Genomic DNA, 21009 nt, shown 5'->3' with positions numbered 1-21009 from the left:
GTCCTAGGGCCCCTCCCCCACAGCTAGCTGCCTGTGCCTCCCTCCGGGGAGCGGGAGGAGGGGGAGGATTTTGGAGGGGCCACTTATAACACCACTGTGTCTGCAGTTCCGGAGGTTGTGCGGGGCCGTCAGCAGTGTGTGGGCCCCGGGGGGTGAGGTGGAGGGGGGGGGTCAGGAGGGCCTTGGAGGAGTTGTGGTTGTGCCAGGCATGAGGGCAGAGGCCAAGGGAGTTGGCCTGAGAGCAGGAGGGCAGGCAGTGGGGACGAGCAGAGCTGTGGCCATGCAAGAGGCCGGCCCAGGGGGGAGGGGCTTGCCCATAAATGGGAGCTGGGCCTCCTAACCCAGAGCTCAGTCCTGCCGGGAGATCCCCTCTGGCCTTGGCTGGCAGTCAGGTCTGGGTGTGGGATGAGTGGTAGTTGTCAGTCTTCCCTCCTGGACCGCCCCCCCCTCCCCACAAAGCAGCAGAGAGGGGGGAGGGGGGACCCTTTCCTGGCTTTGTCACGCCACCCCCTCTTCCTGCCCCCCATCAGGGGCTGGGGCAAGCAGAACAGGGTGCTTGGGACCGGGCCTGCCCAGAAGCCACCTCCTTGCCTCCCAGGCCTCCCAGGCGCCTGCTCAGCATCTGTCCCGACGCTTCCGCAAGACACGTGGCTTGTGGTTCTGGATGGATGTTTATTAGCGCACCCAGGGGTGCACACGGAACACGGATTCAGACAGGGGTCCCTGCCCAGGGGGCTCACAAGCTAAACGAGACACAACAGACACGTACACACAGGACACGAACACAGGGCGTGGGGCACCTTCCAGGGAGGCAGACGGTAGAGGAGCCGAGGGCCGGGGCACAGCGTGGTCAAGCATCGCCCTTCAGGGTGTCTCCGTGGGGAGCCGGGAGAGCGGAGGGGCCCAGGATGGCGTGCCGAGCCCAGGAGGGACTCAGGAGAGAGCCCCGGGGGCAGTGGACCGGCGGGGAGGGAAGGGCCCATCTGTGAGGATGACAAGGGGTCTGACGAGGTGGAGGCAGGAGAACGAGGCAGGAAGTCCAGCAGGAGGCCCGGAGCCATGGCGGGAGGCTGTCCCTCGGCCGGCGAGCTGTCCCTGCTGTAGGCTGGTTCCCGGGGCCATCTCCCCGTACAGCGATCCGGGGAAGGGCCCTCTGAGCTACTTACCTGACCCTTGGGCCCCTCCGATCTCCAGGGCAGAGATCAGAAGAAGAAAGAAACCACCACCTTTTAATTGGCGTTTACACAGGCTGCCAGACATGGTGGGGAGGGAGAGGGCGCGCAGCTTCCCGTGGGGACCTCAGCGGGCAGGACACAGCTGCTGGCCGGGGCCGGGGGGCAGGGGGTGCGATGGCCCCCCTCCCTCTGGGGGTGGACACATGACAACCGAGGGCCCTCACTCCCTCGTGCCCGAAACAGGGGTAGCACCGTCCTGAGGGGCCCTGAGAGCGACAGGCGCTGTGTCCCTGGCGGCCTGGGGAGGGGCGGCCGGACGGTCATCGCTCCTCTGTGGTCCCGAGGGCAGGAGGGAAAGGGCTCACCACAGTGGTCAGGGCCCTGGCCCGTTCCCTCGGGCTGGGCTGGCCACGGGCTCTTTGGGTTGGAGAGACTTTTCTAACCCGAAAGGATTAAACCAGAAAGGGCGGCCGGAAGCCACAGGCCCAGCCACTGGGGTGGGAGCTCCCTGGGCGGGAAGGAGCCGCTGACCTGAACACTGGCCCAGTGAGTGGGAGTGCGGGCGGCAGTGGGGGAGGCCGGGGCTTCTTGGGTTTGTCTGACCGCCTTGGAGGGTGGTGAGGGCCCCTGGGAGGCGGGGGAGGGGGTGTTGGACTAGGGGTGCTACAGGGGGCCCCTCAGACCTCACGGTGACTCCACTCCTAACAAGCGGGACTTCAGGCCTGGGCCCCGACCGGCTGCTCCCTGCTCCCCGGGCAGCGAGGGCTGATGGGCCAGATCCGAGGGCCTCATCGCCAAGGTGACAAGATGAGGGGAGACTCCGAGGCCCAGGCTCCCCACCCCTCACCCCACTGCCTCTTCCCCTGGGAGGCGAGGGAGGGCTGGGACCCTCGAGGAAACAGCCAAGGCCCTACTTTTCCACGATCCTTTATTAATCGGAACGGGCCGCGCCACAAAAGCGGGGCCCATGCCCACAAAAATATGATTTTGCAAAGAGGAAGTCTTGCTGGCTTAGAGGGTGCGTGTGGTGGAGAGTTGTTGTATGGTTCTTTTTTCCCTTTTTTTGTTTTTGTTTTCCTTCGGTTTTTCTCCATCTCTCTTCACTGCATTTTTTTTTTTGTGACAGTGGGTTTTTGTTTTGTGGTTATTTTTTTATAAAACACTTGCGCTCAAGGACTCGAACACAACACAAACAACGGCTACCAGCCCCCACCCCTGGGCCCCAGCCGGGTTGGGGGTCCGGGGCCCCCTGGGCGTTTTTGTGGCTGTTTTCCTGGTGTCTGGCACCGGTGGGCAGGCGCGAGGACCTGGGTGGCGGGGTTTGTACAGCGGCGCCCTGGGGAGACGGTCACAAGGAAGGGAACCTGGACGAGAGAACGACTAAGTCTAGGGGCCCACGAAGACTGACGACGCTCGGAAAGGGGCCTGGGACGCAGCGGAGGAGACAGGCGGGGGGGCGGGGGGGGGGCAGGCGGGCCGGCTTCGGCTGCAGTAACTCTCTGCTCACGGGGGGCCCCTCCCAGTCCCCCGCCTGGACCCCCGGTGGCGGCGGCCTCACAACCTCCCCTGTGAGGTAGGTGAAGTATTGTTACCATCATTTGACAGGTGGGGAAACTGAGGCCCCGGGAGGGGGGCGCGATTTGCCCAACAAGGTCCTGGGATGGCGGCAGGGCTCCGGTGCCCACCCCCGTCCTCAAGTTCCCCCATTCCCCAGACCACCCGCCCCTTCCCGCGACAGCCCCCCAGGTCCTTGGCCCTCCACGCGCGCCCCTCTCCTGCGCCCGGGCTGCGCGTCACGGGGGTGGGGAACCCCAGGCGGGTGCCTGGGCGAGTCAGACTGGGAACCGACACGGGCGCGGAGATGCTTTCTGCATGTGATTGGCTGAGAACCCAGTGGGTGGGGCTGGGGGGCAAAGGCTGCATTTGCCCGGTCCACTCTGCAAATTAGTGCAACTCCTCCCCCCGCCCCCCCTCCCCTCGGGGTGCAGGGGCCCAGGACCCCTCTACCTGTCGAGACAGCACCCTCTCTCCGCTCCCCCACAGCCTCCGGACTCCCCGCCCTCCCGTCCCCGCTGGGGGCTGGTCCCCAGCCCGCTCGGCGAGGACGGGGCGGACCCCCAGTTTAAGCAAAGCTACACGAGAGAGACATTTGGGTTTACAAGGGATGCGGGCGACCAGTTGTGGACACGAGCACTTTCCACTCCACAGCACGAGTCACCGACTGCGGGTGACATCCCTCCGTCCAAGGGGCAGGGGGGCGTCAATGTCAAAATGTGATCCGGGCGAGAATGCGGCCCGCCCGCGGCAGGGAGCAGACGGCCCGCTCGGGGGCGGGCTACGCCAGGAGGGTGGTTTCTAATGCCCAGGCTGATGCCACGCGCCTAAACGGGGACCCTGTCCGGGGCTCTCCTTTCCCGGGGTGCCGCCCCCGTCTGGGGCAGGCCTTGGTCCGAGAACGCGGTCACCGACTGCGGTGTCCTGGCGCCACCTGGCGGTGAGTGCCGGGAATGTCAGGTCCCGGCTCGCGGACCCCGGGCTGGGAAGCTGTGGCCAGCAGTCCTGTATCAATACCAGGCCCTGTTGGGGCGGGGGCGGGGGGGCAGGGGGATGCACGGGCTTAAGCAGGGGTGAACCCGGAATCTGCTGTCTCCAAGGGGTGGAATCTGCAGCAGCGGAGGCGGAGAAACCTCTAAACTCACCACTTCCCTCCCCACCTCCTCCATTCACCCCTCACCTGTCCCTCCTCTCTCGGGCCCTGGAACTTTCCCTGCCCTGAACTGAGAAGGGGAGCAGGAGCTGCCCGGAAGGACGGGGTGCAGGGGCGAGGGGAGGAGACACTCCTGGAGAAGAATGGGTGATGCAGGAGCAGAGAGGTGACAGGGAAGGTGAGCAAGCAGGAGGATGGAGGGAAGGAGTGTGTGTATATATGAGTGTGTGTGTGTTTGGGGCAGGCAGGTCTGCACGGACAGAGCGAGATGAAGGGGAACAAAGTGGGACTCGGGTAGAATATTGCCAGCGGGGCTGGGCTGTGCGATCTGGGATGAACAAGGGTGTCTCTGGAAGGAAGGGTGCAGGTGGGTCCTGGCGGGATGGGATGCATACAGTAGGTGCCTAAAAGGTGTGAAACAATGCTCAAGGGATGAATGATGTCACCGGGGAAGGAGCTACTGGAGAACTCTGAGCAGAGGGAGGCCCTGGGGTGGGGGGGAAGGGGGCACAGCTGGAGGCAGCCCAGTTCTCAGCCCAGCTGCGTCTGCCCCTCTTTCCCACCCCTCCGCACCCCTCCCCGCTTCTCCTCTCCTGCCCCTGGCTCAGTGCACTGTCCCCTCCGGCCTCTGGCCCCGCCTCACTCCATGAAACCCTGCCCTCTCTGCACAGTCTTTACACCGCTGGCCCCAGGGGGACAGGGAGCGAGCCCCCCACCCACACACATGCACGCGCGGGCACACACATACACACACATGGTGGACACAACACAAGTACACAGGGCTGCGGCTCCAGCACCCCCGAGGGCTCTGTACTGTCCTTGGCATTCAGGGCCCAGCCGGCACCTGAAACTGCCCTGGGCCAGGCGGGGGCCCAGCACCTCGGCCTCCCCTCTCCTGGGCCTCTCTCCACTCCAGGCACCGCCTCAAAGAAAACGGGGGACGGTGCCCACCTGGCGGGCCTCTGGAGGGATCTGCCCGTCTGCCCGTCTGGCTCTCGTGACCTCCCCCACTTCTTTAGTATCAGCAAGTCAGGAAGGTAAAGGGGCAAAGCAGGGAAATGGCTCCCACAGCCCCTCCCCCAGAGCTGGCCTGGCGGGGGAGGGGGCTGGTTCTTCCTAGAAACGGGGCCCAAACGATCTCTGGGACCCCTCCCTGGCCGAGCCGGCAGGGTCCTCCCCTCACCCGCGGCAGGGGGCCAGGCCGGGCGTTGTGCATAAAGTGGTGCGGGCATGATGGGGGCCCGGTCCCCTGGCCCCGGGCCTCCTCTGGCCGCCTCAGGCCTTCAGCTGGTGCCACTGGGCCACAGGCTGCCGGGGCCGTGCGATCATGTCCTTCCAGTGCTTGACCTCCCCGGGCCCGCTCTTCCAGGACAGGTAGATCTGCGGGGAGAGGACGCGTCAGTGGCGCACTCCCAGGCGCCGTCCCTGCTCCACGAGGGGTGTCCCTGCTGCCTAGGATCATGGGGACCAAGGGGCCTCCTCGGGCGGGGACCAGCTACCGCGCCAGGCCCCTCCTCCCTGTCCCTCCTCCCTGCCCCGCCAGCCCACTTCCTTTGGGAGCCTGGGTGCCCGGCCTGTGGCACAGTGGGACCTCATACTCGTTGTAAGAGGAGGAAGCGCGCGCGGCTCGGAAAGGCGATGACTGTTCAGAGTTAGGGCCGGGACCCGGCCCCAGGCCGCCTGCCTCCCAGGCTCACACGCTAACACTAAACCATAACGGAACAGGAACAGCTGTTTCAAAGTAGGAAAACGGAAGGGTTATGCCACAGAGGCACCTCCTGGCCAACCTCCAGGCCAGGCAGGGACCTTCCGGCTCATCTGTGAGGAGCAGCCGCCGCGTTTCACCAGGAGAACGTGGACAGACCTCAGGCACCCTCACACCACCCTGGGGTGCTGCAGGGTCCGGAGCAGTTGCTCCATTTTTCACAAGGGAGAGCAGTGAAGCTCAGAGAGGCCAAGGGGCTTGCCCACGGCTAACGCAGGGGAGGTGGACATGCCCCACGCGGCTCGCCCTCCGCAGATGGGACCCTGGGGGACGCTGCTCCGAGGTCCTTTCCCTGAAGGTCATTTTGGGGTCCCGGGCAAGCCTTCCTCCCCTGCCTTTCCAGCTGGCTGTCCTGGCGACCGAGCCTTAGCACCACATGTCCAACCCCCTCACCCTCAGAGGCCCGGAGGGGGCAGGGACGGACCCGATGTGGCCCCTTCTCTCCCAGGGCCCAGCCCTGTGCTCACCCACCCCCCCCTCCTGCGTCTTGTGAGGACAGACCCCGCCCGCCTCGCCCCTACCTTGCCGATGACGTCGTTGCGGCTGAGCCTGTCCTTGTCCATGACCGTGATGACGATGGTGGTCTCCCTCAGCTTCTCCGTGGGGACATCGAAGGCAAAGGACTCGTTGAAGATGGGGTTCAGGTTCCTCTTCATCGTCACCGTCTTCTTCTTCTCCACCCGCTTGTCCTTGTACATCAGCCACACCTTCACGTAGGGGTCTGAGCACCGGGGGGCAGGGTCAGCCGGCAGCGGGCGGCTTCCCAGGGCGCCCGTCTCCCCCCAGGGGCGGCAGCGGGGGCAGAGGGTCAGGAAAGCCCCCAGCGAGAGGGGACGGAGGAGCTGGAAGGGGGAACTCGGCCGCCGCGTCGCCCTCCCGCGCACAGGGAGGCAGAAACCGAACCCCAGAGAGGCTGGGTCTCGCCTGAGGCCACAGAGAGCCAGGCCCCGCAGTGTCCCTTCCTCATGCTCCTGGCAAGGACAGTCTGAGAGGCCCCTGCCCCGGAGGCTGCTGCAGCCAGGGCTCTAGGGCAGAGGAGTGGGGACTGGAGGTGGGGGAGGGGGTGGGGGTGATGGGAACAGCGTGGACCCCGCCGTCCACACCCAGCATGACCCCATGTCCCCTCCCCGCCCGGGCCCTCCCCCCCCCGCCCCCCGCCACAGGAGCCCCGCACCTGACGTGCCCCCGATGTCCATGGCTTTGAGGTTCCGGGCTTTGATGATGTTCACGATGATGGAGTTGGCAGAGGGGTTGTAGCAGAGTGACAGGAGCAGCTCCCCTCGGCTCCCCTGGGGGACAGGGCGGGTGAGCGGGCGGGGAGCCAGCCCCAGGAAGGCCGCGGATCGGCACCCCTCCCACAGCATGCCTGACCCACTAGCCCCCCCCCGCCCCCCCCCGCCCCCCTGGGCTGGGCCTTACACTCCCATCGCTGCATGGCTTCAGATCCTTCCAGAAGGTCTGCATCTGGGTCAGGTCCACCTTGTTGAGGGGGATGGACACCTCCCCAATGGGGTCGTTGCGGCTGAAGCGGTCGTAGTCCAGGACCTGGAGGTAGAGGACCCTCTGCACCACCTTCTCGTAGGGGAAACCTGGGGACAGACAGCGCAGTGAGGCCGGGGCTGGCCAAGGGCGTGGGCGGGCGGCTCCTGTGCAGAGGTCCTGCCTCTTCCGGCCCCAGCCCATCTGCCCCCCCGCGCCCCCCCCCCCCCCCCCCCGCCACACCTGCATCCGACCCTCCCGAAGCCGCAGTGAGAACTGTCATTACTCATCCGTTCCCAGTGACAATTCTCCAGGGCAGATGCTCTCGGCCTTTTTTTTAAAAAAAAAATATATTTTCATTGATTTCAGAGAGGAAGGGAGAGGGAGGGAGAGATAGAAACATCAGTGATGGGAGAGAATCATGGATCGGCTGCTTCTTGCACGCCCCACACTGGGGATCAAGCCCACAACCTGGGCACGTGCCCTGGCCAGGAATCGATCTGTGACCTCCTGGTTCATGGGTTGAGGCTCAACCACTGAGCCACACCAACCATGCTCTCTTGTCCTTCTTACAGATGAGGAGACCGAGGCTCAGATGGCTTCCATCACTGGCCCCCTGTCCCACGGCTAATGCGGAGCAGCACTGCGACCATTCAAGCCCCTGCACCGCCCGCATCCGAGCCCGGGCACCTCTTGCCTAGACAGTCTCAAGAGCCTCCACACCGCCCTGCCCTGCCCGCTTGCCCCTGCAGGCCGCTCTCTGGGGCGGCCAGAGCGAGCTTTCAAAAATAGAAATCGCATCATAACACTCTGCCTCAAGCCTCTCAGAGGCTCCCAGGACACTTAGAATGAAAGCCGCGCCTGCCCTGGCTCCAAACCCTCCTGCCACTTGGCCTGCTGTCCTCTCCCTCCGGGCTCGTGCCCACTCTCCGCTCAATGACTGGGCTCCAGCCGCCCGCCTCCATCCCCCCTCCCGCCTGGCGGCCCTCCACGCGCCCTGCTTTCTTTCCTGACATCCCCGATGGGGTCGGGCCCCCGGTTTACACTCCAGCACTTTCCTTTCACCACGATAGAGATCTGTCTGTGTCCTCAAGTCTGGCTCTCTCACTAGGAAGGCCTCTCTGTCCTCAGCCCCCGGGCCCAGCATCTGACTGTTTCTGGCACGTAGTGGGCACTCGATACATATTTGTTAAGCGAATCAATCGCTGAACAAGTGCGTAAGTGCCGGTGGAATGGCCCGGCGGAGCAGGAGTGTGCCGGGTGCAGCGGGAGCTGAGGCCGAGGGGGGCGGGGGAGGAGCTGGATGGATGGAGAAGGTGCTGGGGAGCCAGGGGCAGGCCTGAAGCTGGAGTCACTGGGAGGCTTCGCTGGAGGAGGGGCCGGCCTGCGAGGTGCAGGGGGCGAAGACCAGCCTGGAGGCCTGAGGGATCGGATCGCGATCCAGGGTATGAACTGGAAGGAGTGAGGACACAACAGCTTCGCCGGACCGATGGAGAAGGAAGGGCTCTGGAGGGTCCCGGCACCTTCAGCCCCGGACGCCAGACGCACAGAGATGCCCCTGACGGGAGGGAGCAGGTGCAGCAGAGGACAAAACCCTCCGTTCCGGAACCTCCGGCCTCTCCGTGCCTCCAGGGCCCCTCCTCCTGCTGAGGGGCCTGTACCTGTCTGGTCCTCTCGGGCACCTCGGGGCCTTGCCCAGGTGACCTGGGCATTTCCTCAGGTGGAACGCATGACGAGGGATCTGGCAATGTTGGAGGCTCCGTGAGGCGCTTGCACCTGTGTTAGCTCCCGTCAACACCGCAGCAGGCAGGCCGCTGTGTGCAAACTCCTATTCACCCATCACAACCCCTCTCGAGTGGCCCTTCTTCTGGGAAATGCCCTTCACCACCACCAAGGGGCGCTCATACCAGCTTCCTGCAGCTCCTGCCAGCAGCGCATGGCTTAGTTATTACATGCCTATGTCCTCCATTAGACCAGGGTGCCTCGAGGGCCACAGTTCAGCTCCGCACCCCCCTCTCGCCCCGACCCAGGAAAATGTTGGCTCAGAGTTAATGCTCGATAAATATTTGCAGCAGGGACCGGCGGATTGGGGCTCTGCCCATAAATGTCGCCCCACTAACTGGCTCCATACCCCTCTAGATGGCTGAGCCTCTTGCTGGCTGTACCATCTGACCCCCACGCTGAAACACAGGGGCACCCGTGCGCTCCCCATCAATGACTTGCTTAGGGGTGAGCTGGCTGCCGCCTCGCAGAAGAGTGGGGTGCCAGATGGCTGGGGCGTCAGATGGCAGAGTCCCTGGGGTGCACTTGGGAGGTTCTGAGAGCCAGGGAACCCGGGTTTGTTCTCACTGGTTGAGCAGGGCTGTGGGGAAAGGGCTATGGCTTCTCTCAGTCAGCCGGGCACCCAAAGGGCCTGGGGCAGGAATCACGCCCTGACCGCACCCGGCTTCCTGGTTACTGCGAATCCTCGGGAGAAGAGCTACAGAGGGGCCGGCCGGAGACAGGAAGGGCATTCGCCCCACATGCTTCTACAATCTGCTGATTTCCTGATTGCAAACCAAGGCGCAGAGAGGCTCAGGGACTTGCCCAGGTCACACAGCTAGTAAGTGGCAGAGCTGGGATTCAGACCCAGGAAGCCGGGGCCATCACCTGTGCTCTTCACCACCAGACTGTGGCCAGCCCTGCACCCTGTGGGCGCCTCCCTTCCTGCCCGCCCTCCTCCGCGCGAGTTCTGTGTTTGAGCGGAGCACCCAGCTTTCCTCCTCAGCCTCCTGCTGTGAGGCCGGCCCCACTCGGCGCGACAGCCTACTCCCAGCGCGACGCACATGCAGCGGGTTAGCTGGGCAAGACACGTGCTGCGGGGGCGTGTGCAAGCATGCTCCTGGGTGCGTATCCGAACACGTGCATGTGTGCCCGTGGCCGCGTGTGTCCAGGTGTGGGGCGAGCGGGCGGGCGGGGCGGCTCCAGCCTCACCTTCAAAGAGGAAGGTCTCGTTCCAGTGGGGGTTCAGGTTCTTCCTCTTCACCTTGGTCTCCAGCTTGTGCTTCTTGTCCGGCAGCAGGTAGATCTTGACGAAGGGGTCGCTGGTGCCGCTGAAGTCCTTGGCTGGCAGCTCCTGGGCCTTCATGATCTTCACGGTGAGCGTGGACTCCTGGAAGTTGTAGCCGACGCTGAACTGGATGCGGCCCAGGTTCTCTCGGCTGCAGCCCTCGTGGGCCTCGTCCTCCTCGGAGCCTGGGGAGAGCTGGCGGGGAGAGGCCGGCGGGGTTGGGAGGGCTCTGCTTCCCGGAGCCCCCACTGCAGCCCCGCCCCGTCAGGAGGCCTCTCGCGCCCCAAACCGGGCCAGAGCTGGGAGCTGCTCTGTCCCTCTGGTCCCCACGGGGCTCGGGAGGCGCCCACCTCCCCACCCAGGTGAAGATGTCAGACGGGGCGGGAGCCCTGCGCAGGCTCACAGGGGGAGCGAGAGAGGGCGCAGCCGCTCGGCTCCCGTCTCCTGAACCCCAGGGCAGTGCGCGCCCCACTTCCCAGCCTCACCTGGATGTCCGCTGCCCCCCCTGCTCCACCCCAGGCTGCCCCGGCCTCCCCTGGGGCCCTGAGCTCCCTCGGCCAGCTTCCCACCCCACAGCCCTGCGGGCTCTTGTGTTTTGTGAAACACAACCACCAGCAGAGGAGGGGACTGTGCACCCCTGGGGCCTTTCCTTGGACAGTGGCTGGGGTTCTGAGGGTGGTGTGGTTTACAAAAGGAGAGGTGAGTTTGGGGAGCCTGATGTGACGGGGTTGGGGGACCCGGGGGTGGTGGTGGTGGGCAGCAGAGTTGTTTAAAAGGAGCCTCAGATGCCAGTATGCACACCAGGCGAGGGCCACTGGGAGGGAAGACTACGCCGGTTCAGTCCCCACCCCTCAGGGGGGGCACTTGGGCCGACCCAGCAACGGACAGACGGACAGGTGCATGGAGGGCAGCGCGGGGTCCCATTCCCAGGCCAACACCGAAATAGGAAGGGACTGGGGGGAGGGCCTCCAGCCAAGTCTTCTCAGCTGTGGCTGCTCATGGGGAATATCTGGGGAGGTCTGAGAATACTGCCCATTCCGGCCTCCTGGGTCCCAGCCCAGACCGCTCCCCAAGCCCAGGCCTCCCGCACAAACAGCTCCTCGGGTGAGGGGATGAGCCAGGGGCAGCCCAGATGAAACTGCCGAGCCCCGTTTTCTCTCCCCACTTGCCCCACGGGAGCCATCTCTGCGGCCCCTCTTCCCTCCTGGAGGGTGGCCCCAAGCTCTGAGACCCTCAGTAATATCGGTGGTAAGAATACGGGGAGGGTGCACCTACCATGACAGGAGACTCTTACGTCACCTTCTTACCGATTCCTGACAACGCGGGCCAGGCCGTGATCACCACTCGAGCTGAGGAGACCGGCTCAGAGAGGTTAAGTCACACGCCCAAGATCGCACAGCAGCACGAACCCTCTCTGCCTCTGAGGCCCACTCTTTCCACCAAAGCAGGTCCCTGTCCCAGGGCAAGGCTGAGCCTTCCCCCCAAGCCAGAGAGGACTGGCCGGCCCAGGTGAGAGGCATCCCAGTCCCAGGAAATAGTAGCTGCCCCGTACCTGGCCGGGCCCTGAGCCGGGTGCCTGGCCTCATTCTCTCTGCAGCATCCGGAGGGGGCGGCGCGGCCCGTTCCAGTTTGGTCTGGGGCCCAGGCAGGTCACGACCTGGCCTCGAGCCGCCGAGTGGTGAGTGGAAGCTCAAACCCGGGACGGTGCCGACCACACCCTGGTCCCGCCTGGAGCTGGACGGGGCGGAGCTGCCTCCCTGCTCTTCCTCCCAGCGGGAGGGCTCTCCAGGCGACCCTGCCAGCCCAGGCCCCCGCGAGTGCGGCTCCCTACCCCGGTGCAGTTCTCCCTGGTGCTCCCTCCCTCTCCTCACACCAGCCCACTCCCTTTGAACCTCAGTTTCGGCATCTGCAGAATGGGACCGTGAGACCTAGCTCGCGGGGTTCCTGGGAGGGTTAAATAGTTCAGGTCCCTTCCATGGTCCTGCTCTGCAGTCAGGCCCCTGGCCCTGCTGCTCTGGGGCCTGCAAAGACCTCTTGCCCCCTCCCCTTCCTCCAAAAGTTGGGGCGGAGTCCGGGCGACTGGAGTCCAGATGACCCCGCCCACCTGAGGCCCCTCTGGTCACTTGGCTCTTGGCTCCCAAACAAGGTGGCCTGGGGGGAGGGGCCAGTGGGCATCACCATGGACGCTGGCAGTGCCATGTGCTTGCTCCCAGCCTTTCAGAACCAGAGCCTGGGGCCCTAATTAACCAGCTGGGACAGCTCCAGGAGCTGTTTCCATGGCAACCAAGCAGGCCACCCCCACCACGCCCCCAGGGAGGTGCTGCCGGAGCCCCTGCTCCGGCAGAAGCATCAGAAAGCATCTGGACTCTGGCGGAGTAGCTCAGCTGGTTAGAGCATCGTCCTGATACCCCAAGACTGTGGGTTCAATCCCTGGTCAGGGTACAGATAAGAATCAACCGCGCAGCCGCCGTGGCTCAGTGGCTGAGCATCGACCTATGAACCAGGAGGTCACGGTTCGATTCCTGGTCAGGGCACGGTTCCAGGTTTCGGGCTCGATCCCCAGCGTGGGGCGTGCAGGAGGCAGCCCATCAAAGATCGATGTTTCCATCTCTCTCTCCCTCTCCCTTCCTCTCTGAAATCAATAAAAAGAAAATATTTCTTAAAAGAATCAACCAATGAATGGATACATGAGTGGAACCACAAATCGATGTCTCTCTCTCTCTCTTCCTCTCGCAAATCAATCAATCAATCCATAAATTGTTAAAAGCAGCACGTGGGCAGTGCCAGGGCCGAGAGACTCAGGTGGGGGTGTGGCCCAGCCTCCTCTCCGACTCTTTCGCTGGCCAAACCGTGGGTGCCCAGGCCTTCTCCTGACCCCCAGCTTCAGACAGCCTGGGCCGGGGGCTCAGACAGCAGCTTACGTCTGCCCTGCGCACCTTCATCTGCACGGCTGACGCTAATGACCTGCCTGTGGCTGGGCAAGTAGGCCTGCTGGCCACCCAGAGGGTCCACGGGGCCCGTGAGAGGGCAGAGGGCTGCACTGCCTTCCTCTGCTGGGCCGTGCGCCCTCCCTGGGAGCAGCACCGCCGGTGGGCTGGCTGGGAAAGGCTGTCCCTTCTGGGAACCGGGCTACCGGGAAGCTGGAGCCGATTAAGAGCCTGTGCAGGGAGCAGGCCTGTCCAGAGGAAGGCCTGTCCATCCGCGTGAGTCGGGAGGGCAGCAGGGCAGTGGAGAGCCAGGCTTGCAAGGGCCTGGAGGGCGGGGCAAAGGGGCAGGTGAGGAGGCCCGAGGGAGACCAGGTCTAGAGCAGGGAGATCGGACACTCTAGTCTGCACCCCAGAGAAATGTGGACGCGTAGGCTCACCGCAGGCCTGCCGACTGGGACCCTGCGTTTTTGTTGTTAATCCTCACCCAGAGGTATTTTTTTCCATTCATTTTTTGAGAGAGTGGAAGGCAGGGAGGGAGGTGGGGTGGGGGGAGAGAGAGCGAAACATCGATGTGAGGAGACACATCAACTGGTTGCCTCCTGCATGCGCCCCGATTGGGGCTGGGAATTGAACCGGCACCCCAGGTATGTGCCCTTGACCGGAATTGAACCCACGACCCTTTCGGTGAGCAGGCCAATGCTCTATCCACTGAGCCACACAGGCCAGGGTGGCTGGGGAATCTGCATTTTCACAAGATCCCTGGGCTGGGCTACAAAAGGGCAGTGGGGATGGATGGTTAGAACCGGCCAGAACCCCAAATGGCAAAGGGTTCTGGGGGCTCTGGGGCCCTCAGGGAGGGCGGAGGCTTTGGTGCCAAGGCCGTGGGCAGGGAACTCTGAGTTGCCCGATGTCAGCACTGGCCAGGGCCTGGGAGCCCACCCAGCCCCTTCCTGCTCGCTATGGGGGAGGTGGAGGGGGCCTCCTCCAAGGAGGGGAAGTGACCTGTCCCAGGTCATGTCCAGTAGGAACCCCGCTGGCCCTGGGTCTCCCTCCTCCCCCAGCCTTCCTGGCGCATCTGAGCTGCCACAGCTCCCACTAGCTCCTGCCTTTGGAAAGCAGAGGGGCAAATAGCTGTGTCCCACGGATGCTGCCACCAGGGGGTGCCAGGTGAAGCCACAGCCTCTGCCTTGGTGAAAAAAAGCAGCACCCCAGAACCACAGGCTGCGACCCCGGTGGGGGGCGCAGACAGGAGAACCAGCACAGCTGTCCCCTCCTAGGGATCAGGACCAGGGCCGTGCCTGCGCTCGGCTCTCTGGACCTCAGCGGGGCCCGCAGCGGTGAGGCTGGGAGATCCCGGGGAGGGGGATCTGAGACCTGCTCCACTGGGAGGGAAGGGCGCTCTGCTCACTGGGCTGCCGCTCAGAGGAAGGGCGCCTTCTGCCCACGTCCTCTGTCCGCTCGCCTTCCCTCCAGGGCCCTGAAAACCTCCCCCACGAGCAGCTTTCCTTAGGCCCCTGTTCAGTCCAGAGAGAGGCGGGGGGACGAGGGGCCTTCCTATTCTCACTTGACAGATGGGGAAACTGAGGCACGAGAGGCCGCTGTGATGAAAGAGCTGGTGACCACGCTGGGTCCCCTGCCTGCGTGGACAGCTCCCACGGGGCCACCCACGTCCGCACGCGCCCCTCCCCTGCCCGCCCCGCAGCCTCTCACCATGAGCATCTCGCTGGTGAGGGAGTTGACGAGGTCCGAGACGGAGGAGCGCGGCTCGGTCCGGCGGTCAGACTCATCGTGCGGCGTCTGGCTGGGCACTGGGGTTGTGTTCACCGCCTTCCCTCCTGCAGGCAACCTGGGGGCCGGGGGGTCCGAATGAGCGAGCCTGGCGGTGGCGGGCAGGGCTGGGCGCCAGGCGGCAGGCCCGCTCCCAGCCCCCAGCAGCGCCGCCTGCAGGCCAGCAGGAACTGTGTTCTTGTCCACGGGAGGCCTGCTCCCGCCCCGCCCCGCCCGCCCCAGTGTGAGCTGCCTGGACTGTACCTGTTCCCCAGAAAGCCCCCACCCTCCATCCCTGCCTGCCTCCCTCCCCAGGGCCGCCTCCCTGCTGCCCCAGCCTGGGCGGGAGCCTGGGGGCGGGAGGCGGGGGGCAGGGGCGGAGGCTCGGGTGGTGAACGCTCTGTTTCGTCGCTCTCTGCATCATTACCCTCTGCAAGCACCCAGGGTGCCTCTCCCCCGGACACCCCACCTGTGTTGGCCCAGGCTCAGCGAGAACACAGGTGCCCTTCGGACGCCAGACCGACCGGGTGAGGTCAGGCCCCCTGCCCTCGCAGCTCTGCCCAGCGGAACTGCCTATGCCGACACGTGTTCCGTGTCCGCGCTGTCCCTGTGTGGCCGCTGAGCGTGTGAGAAGTGGCCAGTATGGCTGAGAGCTGGAAACCCGTGGGACTGAGACTCGCTGAGATGTAAAGAGCCGCCTAGTGGACAGGGCAAGCGCACCTTCGGGAAGGCTCCCCCAGCGTCAGAGAAAGTCGGGGTACCACCAAGAAGCCCCGGATCTGAGCGTCCCACGGGAGGCCCTGTCTGCACCCTGCCTCCATGCTGTTTCCAGGGAGCCAGGCTCTCCCACCGGCAGCTGGGAGGGAGGCCATTGGGGGCTCTGGACAGGGGGGGGGTGCTATAGGCCCCCAGGGACCAGCTGGAGCCTCCCACGAGGAGGAGGGGGGCAGCAGCATGGAGATGGGGAGACGGCAGCGTGGGGCTCGGGACAGGCTACGGTAGAACAGTTGTGAGACCAGAGCCAGACGTGGAGACATAAGCCACGGCCCTGGGTGTGGCCCGGCCACCAGCACACAGTTGGCCACGACAGGCACAGAGGCATGCACGGAGTATGCAGGTCCTGGAGGGGCACCAGGGCCCAGGAGCAGGGTGTGCACGTACGTACGTGTACACACACACACACACAAACACACACGCCCAGAAGACACCCAGGGGACCAGGGAGGGAATGGCACAAGCGACAGGCAGGCCGACCAGAGCAGCGCGATGACACACAGGGAGGCGCACACCGGGACCCCGAGAGGAAACACATGTGGGGAGACCCAGCATGCCGCGGTGTGCGGAGGAGGCAGGGAGGAGTCGGATGCACAAGGCACCTGCCGTGGAGGCGTGGCCTCCCCTGGACCACGCCCAACACCCCACCCAACCCGGGGACACGAGGGCGCCCCTCCCAGAGGCGCGGCCACAGCAGCGCTCACGTGCGCGCGTGCGCACACACACACATGCGTGGATGCACACATGGACACACGGGTGGACACGTGCTCACGCAGGCAGGCACGGGAGGAAGAGGAGGCTGAAACAGCTGGAGAGGTAAAGTCAGGTTAGAAATAGGAGAGGAGGAGCGCGGAGGCTGACGCTGGAGGTATGAGTCGGTTACTGGGGCCGCCTGGGAAGAGATGGTCAGCGCCACTGAAGCTGTCGGAGGTGACGGGACAGAGAAAGTGCGCAGAGAGGCGGGGGAGGCGGAGGGGCCCCTCGCGGCCCCGGGGCCTTCCCTGTGAGGAGCAGATGGGAGGAAAGAGGCAGGAGAGAGAGGCCAAGAAAGGTTAGTTGGAGACGCGTGAAGGCTGCAGGGTGCACGGGGGACGAGGAGGAGCGAGGCGGCCAGAGGAGAGGCGGAGAGGAGGCGGGGGGACACACCGTGACGGGAGAGACATGGTGGCTTTGGGCAAGGACAGCGATGGGGTGGTCAGGCCCTGGCCCGGCCCCACGCGGGCGGGGGTGGGGCCATGGTGGAAACCATCTGGATCCCGAGAAGCGGTGGTGAAGGGATGCGGAGCGGATGAGGCGGGGTGGGTGCAGGGCCGATGGGTCAAGGCGGAATGCAGGGCGGGGGAGCCTGGGCCTCCCCGCTCCCTCCCGGGCCCAAGAGCGTTCGGAGGTTCTTGGGGGCCATGGCCTGGAGGCCCAGGGGCCGGGAGAGCCTGGATGGGGGCTTCCCAGGCCCCAAGAATCCTGGAAGCAGGGGCGGGGACCAACCCTCCCGTCTTCGAGTTCTTTGCTAGGTGGACCCCCACCTCTCTTGCTGTTCCCCCTTTCTGCCGGGAACTGGTGCTCACAGACCCTGGGCTGAACATCCTCCCCAAATGTCCTCCCCAACAGCAGCCAAGGGGCTCCCACCCCTCACCCCGAGACTGGGTGGGAAAGGGGGGGCTGGGCCTGGAGGCGGGAGCTGAAGAGGGAGGGACAGTTGACCGACGCCTTCCGTTGGGACGCCCAAGGAGCAGGGGCCAGAGGGTGGAGCCCTAAGGGGCCTGGTGCCCCGCGGGTGAAGCAATGCCAAGCTGGGTGGGGAGTGCTGGGAAGGAAGTGCTGGATTCGGGGCGCCCTGCCAGCCCCCGCCCCCAGGCCATGAGCCATGAGTGTCCCAGATGGGGTGGGTGGGGTGGCCGGGCAGGACTGGCATGGGTCCACCGGGAAAGTCGGGCTGGGTCTCGGCGAGGGCCTGGCCCCCACCTCCACCCCCACCTTTCCCAGGAAGGCAGGGGAGGGCTGATGTCATGATCAGAAGGGACAGGGTGTGAAGAGATGGAGTGAGACCTGAGGGACAAGGGGTAAAAATAGGCCAGGGGTGGAAATGGAGCCGGGAATTGACACGGGGGATGCGAAATCTCGTTTCCAGCCTGCATCGCTCCCTCACGCAGCACACCTTGCCGGGCCAGGCGCTCAGCTCAGCAGGCTTCTGGGGGGCCCAGCCCCCCTCCCGCAGCCTCTCGCCCTCAGCATGGCCCTCCCCTGGCCCAGCCTGGGAAGCCGGGACCCCTGGCGCCGGGTGAGTTGGAGGCGGCAGGATCGGATGCTCCCGTCCCCCAGACCTTGGGCTCCGGGTGTGACCCCGAGTGAAAGAACGTGCCCCGCTCTCCCCTCTGTGGGGACGTCGCTTTGCCCACCACAGACATGCACTGTGGGCTCGGACGGGAAGACACGAGAGGGACAGGCTACGGTAGAACAGCTGTGAGACCAGAGCCAGACATGGAGACATAAGCCATGGCCCTGGGTGTGGCCCGGCCACCAGCACACAGGGCTGGTCCCCAGAAGCCACCGGAGGGGCAGCGAGCCAGCTCTCTAACTCGGCCTGCCCTCCCCTCACCCCCAAGCAGCGTGGGACAGTCCCTTCCGTACCAGAGGGCCTCAGGGAGCAAGAGGGGGTCCCTGCCCGCTGACGGGGTCTGCCCGCTGCCCCAGCCGAGGGCCGGCTCCCTCGTTACGCTCAGCATGTCCGAGCTGGAAGGGGCCACCCTGTCCAGTCCTTCATCTGACGGACAAGGACACGGGCCCAGGGGCGGAGACATGCCCCGGGCTGGACAGAGTGAGGGCTTTAGCCTGACCAGCGGGCCTGACCGAAGGGATGCGCCTCTCCCAGGAACACAGGTGTGTGGCCTGCCCAGCTCAAGGCCAGGTGACAGGAGGCGGCCACCAGGTGCAGGACTGCCCTGCCCTGTGATGCTGCCCGAGCCCTGGACCTCTCTGTACACCCCGCTTCCCGCCCAGAGCACCCCACCGAGGTACTTCCCTGGGAGCTGGTGACGGTTACATGCCCAGCCCTCGGCTCAGCCTGTGTTGTGGCCACAGGGCCTGTCCCTGTCCCCACAGGGTCCCGGGGGCCAGCAGCTGCTCTCGCCCCGCCTCCCATTCCCTCCTCTTGGTACCTCAGGCTCAAGGGCTGCCTTTCTGGTCACCAGGCCTCTCCCCTGCCCCTGCCTCTCCCCACCAGGGACTCCCATCAGCAGAGCAGCCGGCCACACCTCTGCAGCAGGGGGTTGGGGGTTGAGGGGACCATCACTCCAGGAAAAAGGGAGGTTGAGGTGGCGGGGATGAGGGAGAACGGGCCGGCGCCCCTTCCCTAACATCCCCCCCGCCCACCAACCCCCGGGGAAACGGGATTTCTGGGCCAGGGGAGATGGAAGATGAGGGGCAGCGGGGAGCAAGCGGGAGGATGGGCAGAAAGGCTGGCTTGCTCCGGGCGAGGGCGGGCATGCCCGGGGAGCAGGCTTGATCCAGAATGGTCCCAGGACGGCCGGCCGCACTGGCCTCAGACCCAGGGACACCCCCGGGGTGGCCGCGTGTGAGGGCGCCGGCTGGGGAGGCAGGCCTCCGGCTCCAGCATCCGCTGAAGGCGCCGCCGCCAGGTCCAGCGGCCGGGTGGCCCAGGCAGGCAGCCCTCTGCCTCCGCCTCCTCCTCTGCCGCCGCCGCCCGAGCTCGTACCTCTTGTCCCCCTGAGCGTTCTGGTTCTGCTGGGTTCCTGGGTTTTGCAGGTCAGGGATATTGGCAAAGTCATCCTGTTCGGAAAGCCCTAAGACCAAGGATAGCACCACCATCCGGCCTTCCCTGCCCGGGTGGGCAGCCCACCAGCCGGGGACGGAGGAGGCCCCGCGGGCGGGGCAGGGCAGGGAGGGGAAGGAGAGAGAGACAGGGACAGAGACAAAAAGAGAGAAGAAAAAAGCGTAAGAATCTGGCCCTGCAGGAGAGAAACCAAACTTCAGCACTGTCAACAGTTGCAGAGCAGAGGGGGGTGGAGCGGGGGAGGCGGGGGCGGGATGGAGGGGAGGTGTCCGTGGCCTGAGACCCAGCTCACCAGGGGCCAGAGCAAGATTCTCTGGAGGAGAACGGGGAAGGGCATGTGCCTGGGGCTTCCTGAGGGGACCCTGGGGGAGGCTGAGGGGAGCGGAGCATGTCCAAGGCTAATTCGCCGCCCGCTGAACCGAGGCCAGGGGCTCTGGCTCTGACATCGGGCCCTGGGAGGAGAGGAGGGGCTCTGCGGCCACCTGCTCCGGGCTGTGCAGGCAGCTGTGGCTCCCAGCGGGGAGGTTCTTAGGAAGTGTGCAAGCCCAGTGGGCCCGCACCCTGAGCCTATGGAAGCCCCGCACGAAGACATCTCCCGATCCTGGCCGGCCAGGCGTGCGTGATGCCCGGAGGCGTCCTGCCCGGGGGCCTGGACACGCAGCCCATCAGGGGGAAATGGGAGTCCCTCCGGCAAACGGTGGATGTGCCACGCGGGCCCTCTGTGTCCCCGGAGGTGACTGCCCAGCCGTTCCGTGGAGAAGCGGTCCAGATGGCACCACAAAGCAAAGACGGAGTCTGGGCAGCGCAGGAAGCTGGCAAGTCGGGAGAAGTCCAGGCAGGGAGCCTGTGCGAGCAGCGAGGAGACGGCGGTGTGGAGGAGGCCGCGCGGTCCAGGCAGAGCCGCGAGAACAGACGAGGAGGCGGCGGGGACCTCCTGGAGTGGCCGTGGGCGGCCGCGTGGGGCCGGGGGCCAAGGGGTCCATGCCGAGTGGGGAGCGTTCCCAGAGCATCCCTGGGCACCCGCAGGGCCGCCCGCATTTCTCAGGGACCTCAGCAGCGTCGGCGTTCGCAGCGTTTCCTGGGTGCCGCGTGGAGCTCCTCCAGCGTGGGGTCTTTCCTCTGGCAGAAGGAGAGGGGTGCGCAGACGGGGCGGGCACAGAAACATCTCCAGGAGGTCCAGGGGAAGACGGTAAGCTGGCGGCACGTTCCATGTTCCGGGGGGAGGCCAATGCCGGGCCCGGGAGGGCAGGGGGGTGACAGGCAGCTGGCGATGGCTCCGTCCCAGCGAGCCTGCCAACAAGGGAACTGTGGCGGGTGCGCTGGGCCTCCGAGGGCGGGCGGGCGCAGAGGTCTCGGACGTGGGAGCCTGGGGAGGGAGGGAGGGAGGGAGGTGGTCCCACGGCCTTCTCTTTGTCCTGCGTACGGTCACTCCCGGCTGACACTCACGCTGGCCTCTGCCTTTGGGGACAGGACGAGTCCTCGCTCCCTCCGGCCCCTGCCCACCGGCACTGTCTTGGAGTTGGTAAAATTCCATCTGGCTGTTTGAGAGCTGGCTGAGCTGGGAGGAAGGCGAACCA

At 65.5% G+C, this 21009-nt stretch overlaps 1 protein-coding gene across 6 annotated transcripts in view; it reads right to left on the bottom strand.

Annotated features, from left to right (window-relative positions):
* Positions 1-3146: 3146 nt before the first annotated feature.
* Positions 3147-21009, bottom strand: part of SYT7 (synaptotagmin 7) — a 55719-nt gene continuing 37856 nt past the window's right edge. For 4 of the 6 annotated variants that reach the window (XM_059710469.1, XM_059710470.1, XM_059710471.1 and 1 more), the window contains 7 exons: positions 19355-19477; positions 14813-14948; positions 10100-10370; positions 7067-7236; positions 6822-6936; positions 6169-6368; positions 3147-5262 (listed from right to left, as the gene is read on the bottom strand). In XM_059710469.1, coding sequence (XP_059566452.1) covers positions 5158-5262; positions 6169-6368; positions 6822-6936; positions 7067-7236; positions 10100-10370; positions 14813-14948; positions 19355-19477 — 1120 coding nt within the window. In that variant the 3' untranslated portion in view covers positions 3147-5157. The remainder of the gene's footprint in view (positions 5263-6168; positions 6369-6821; positions 6937-7066; positions 7237-10099; positions 10371-14812; positions 14949-19354; positions 19478-21009) is intronic. The other 2 variants (XM_059710473.1, XM_059710474.1) reach the window with 1 other exon arrangement.

Source organism: Myotis daubentonii, chromosome 9, assembly GCF_963259705.1.
Source record: "Myotis daubentonii chromosome 9, mMyoDau2.1, whole genome shotgun sequence".
Taxonomy (NCBI): domain Eukaryota; kingdom Metazoa; phylum Chordata; class Mammalia; order Chiroptera; family Vespertilionidae; genus Myotis; species Myotis daubentonii.
The sequence above is the reverse complement of the archived record's forward strand: the minus strand, read 5'-3'. Positions and strand labels throughout refer to the sequence as shown.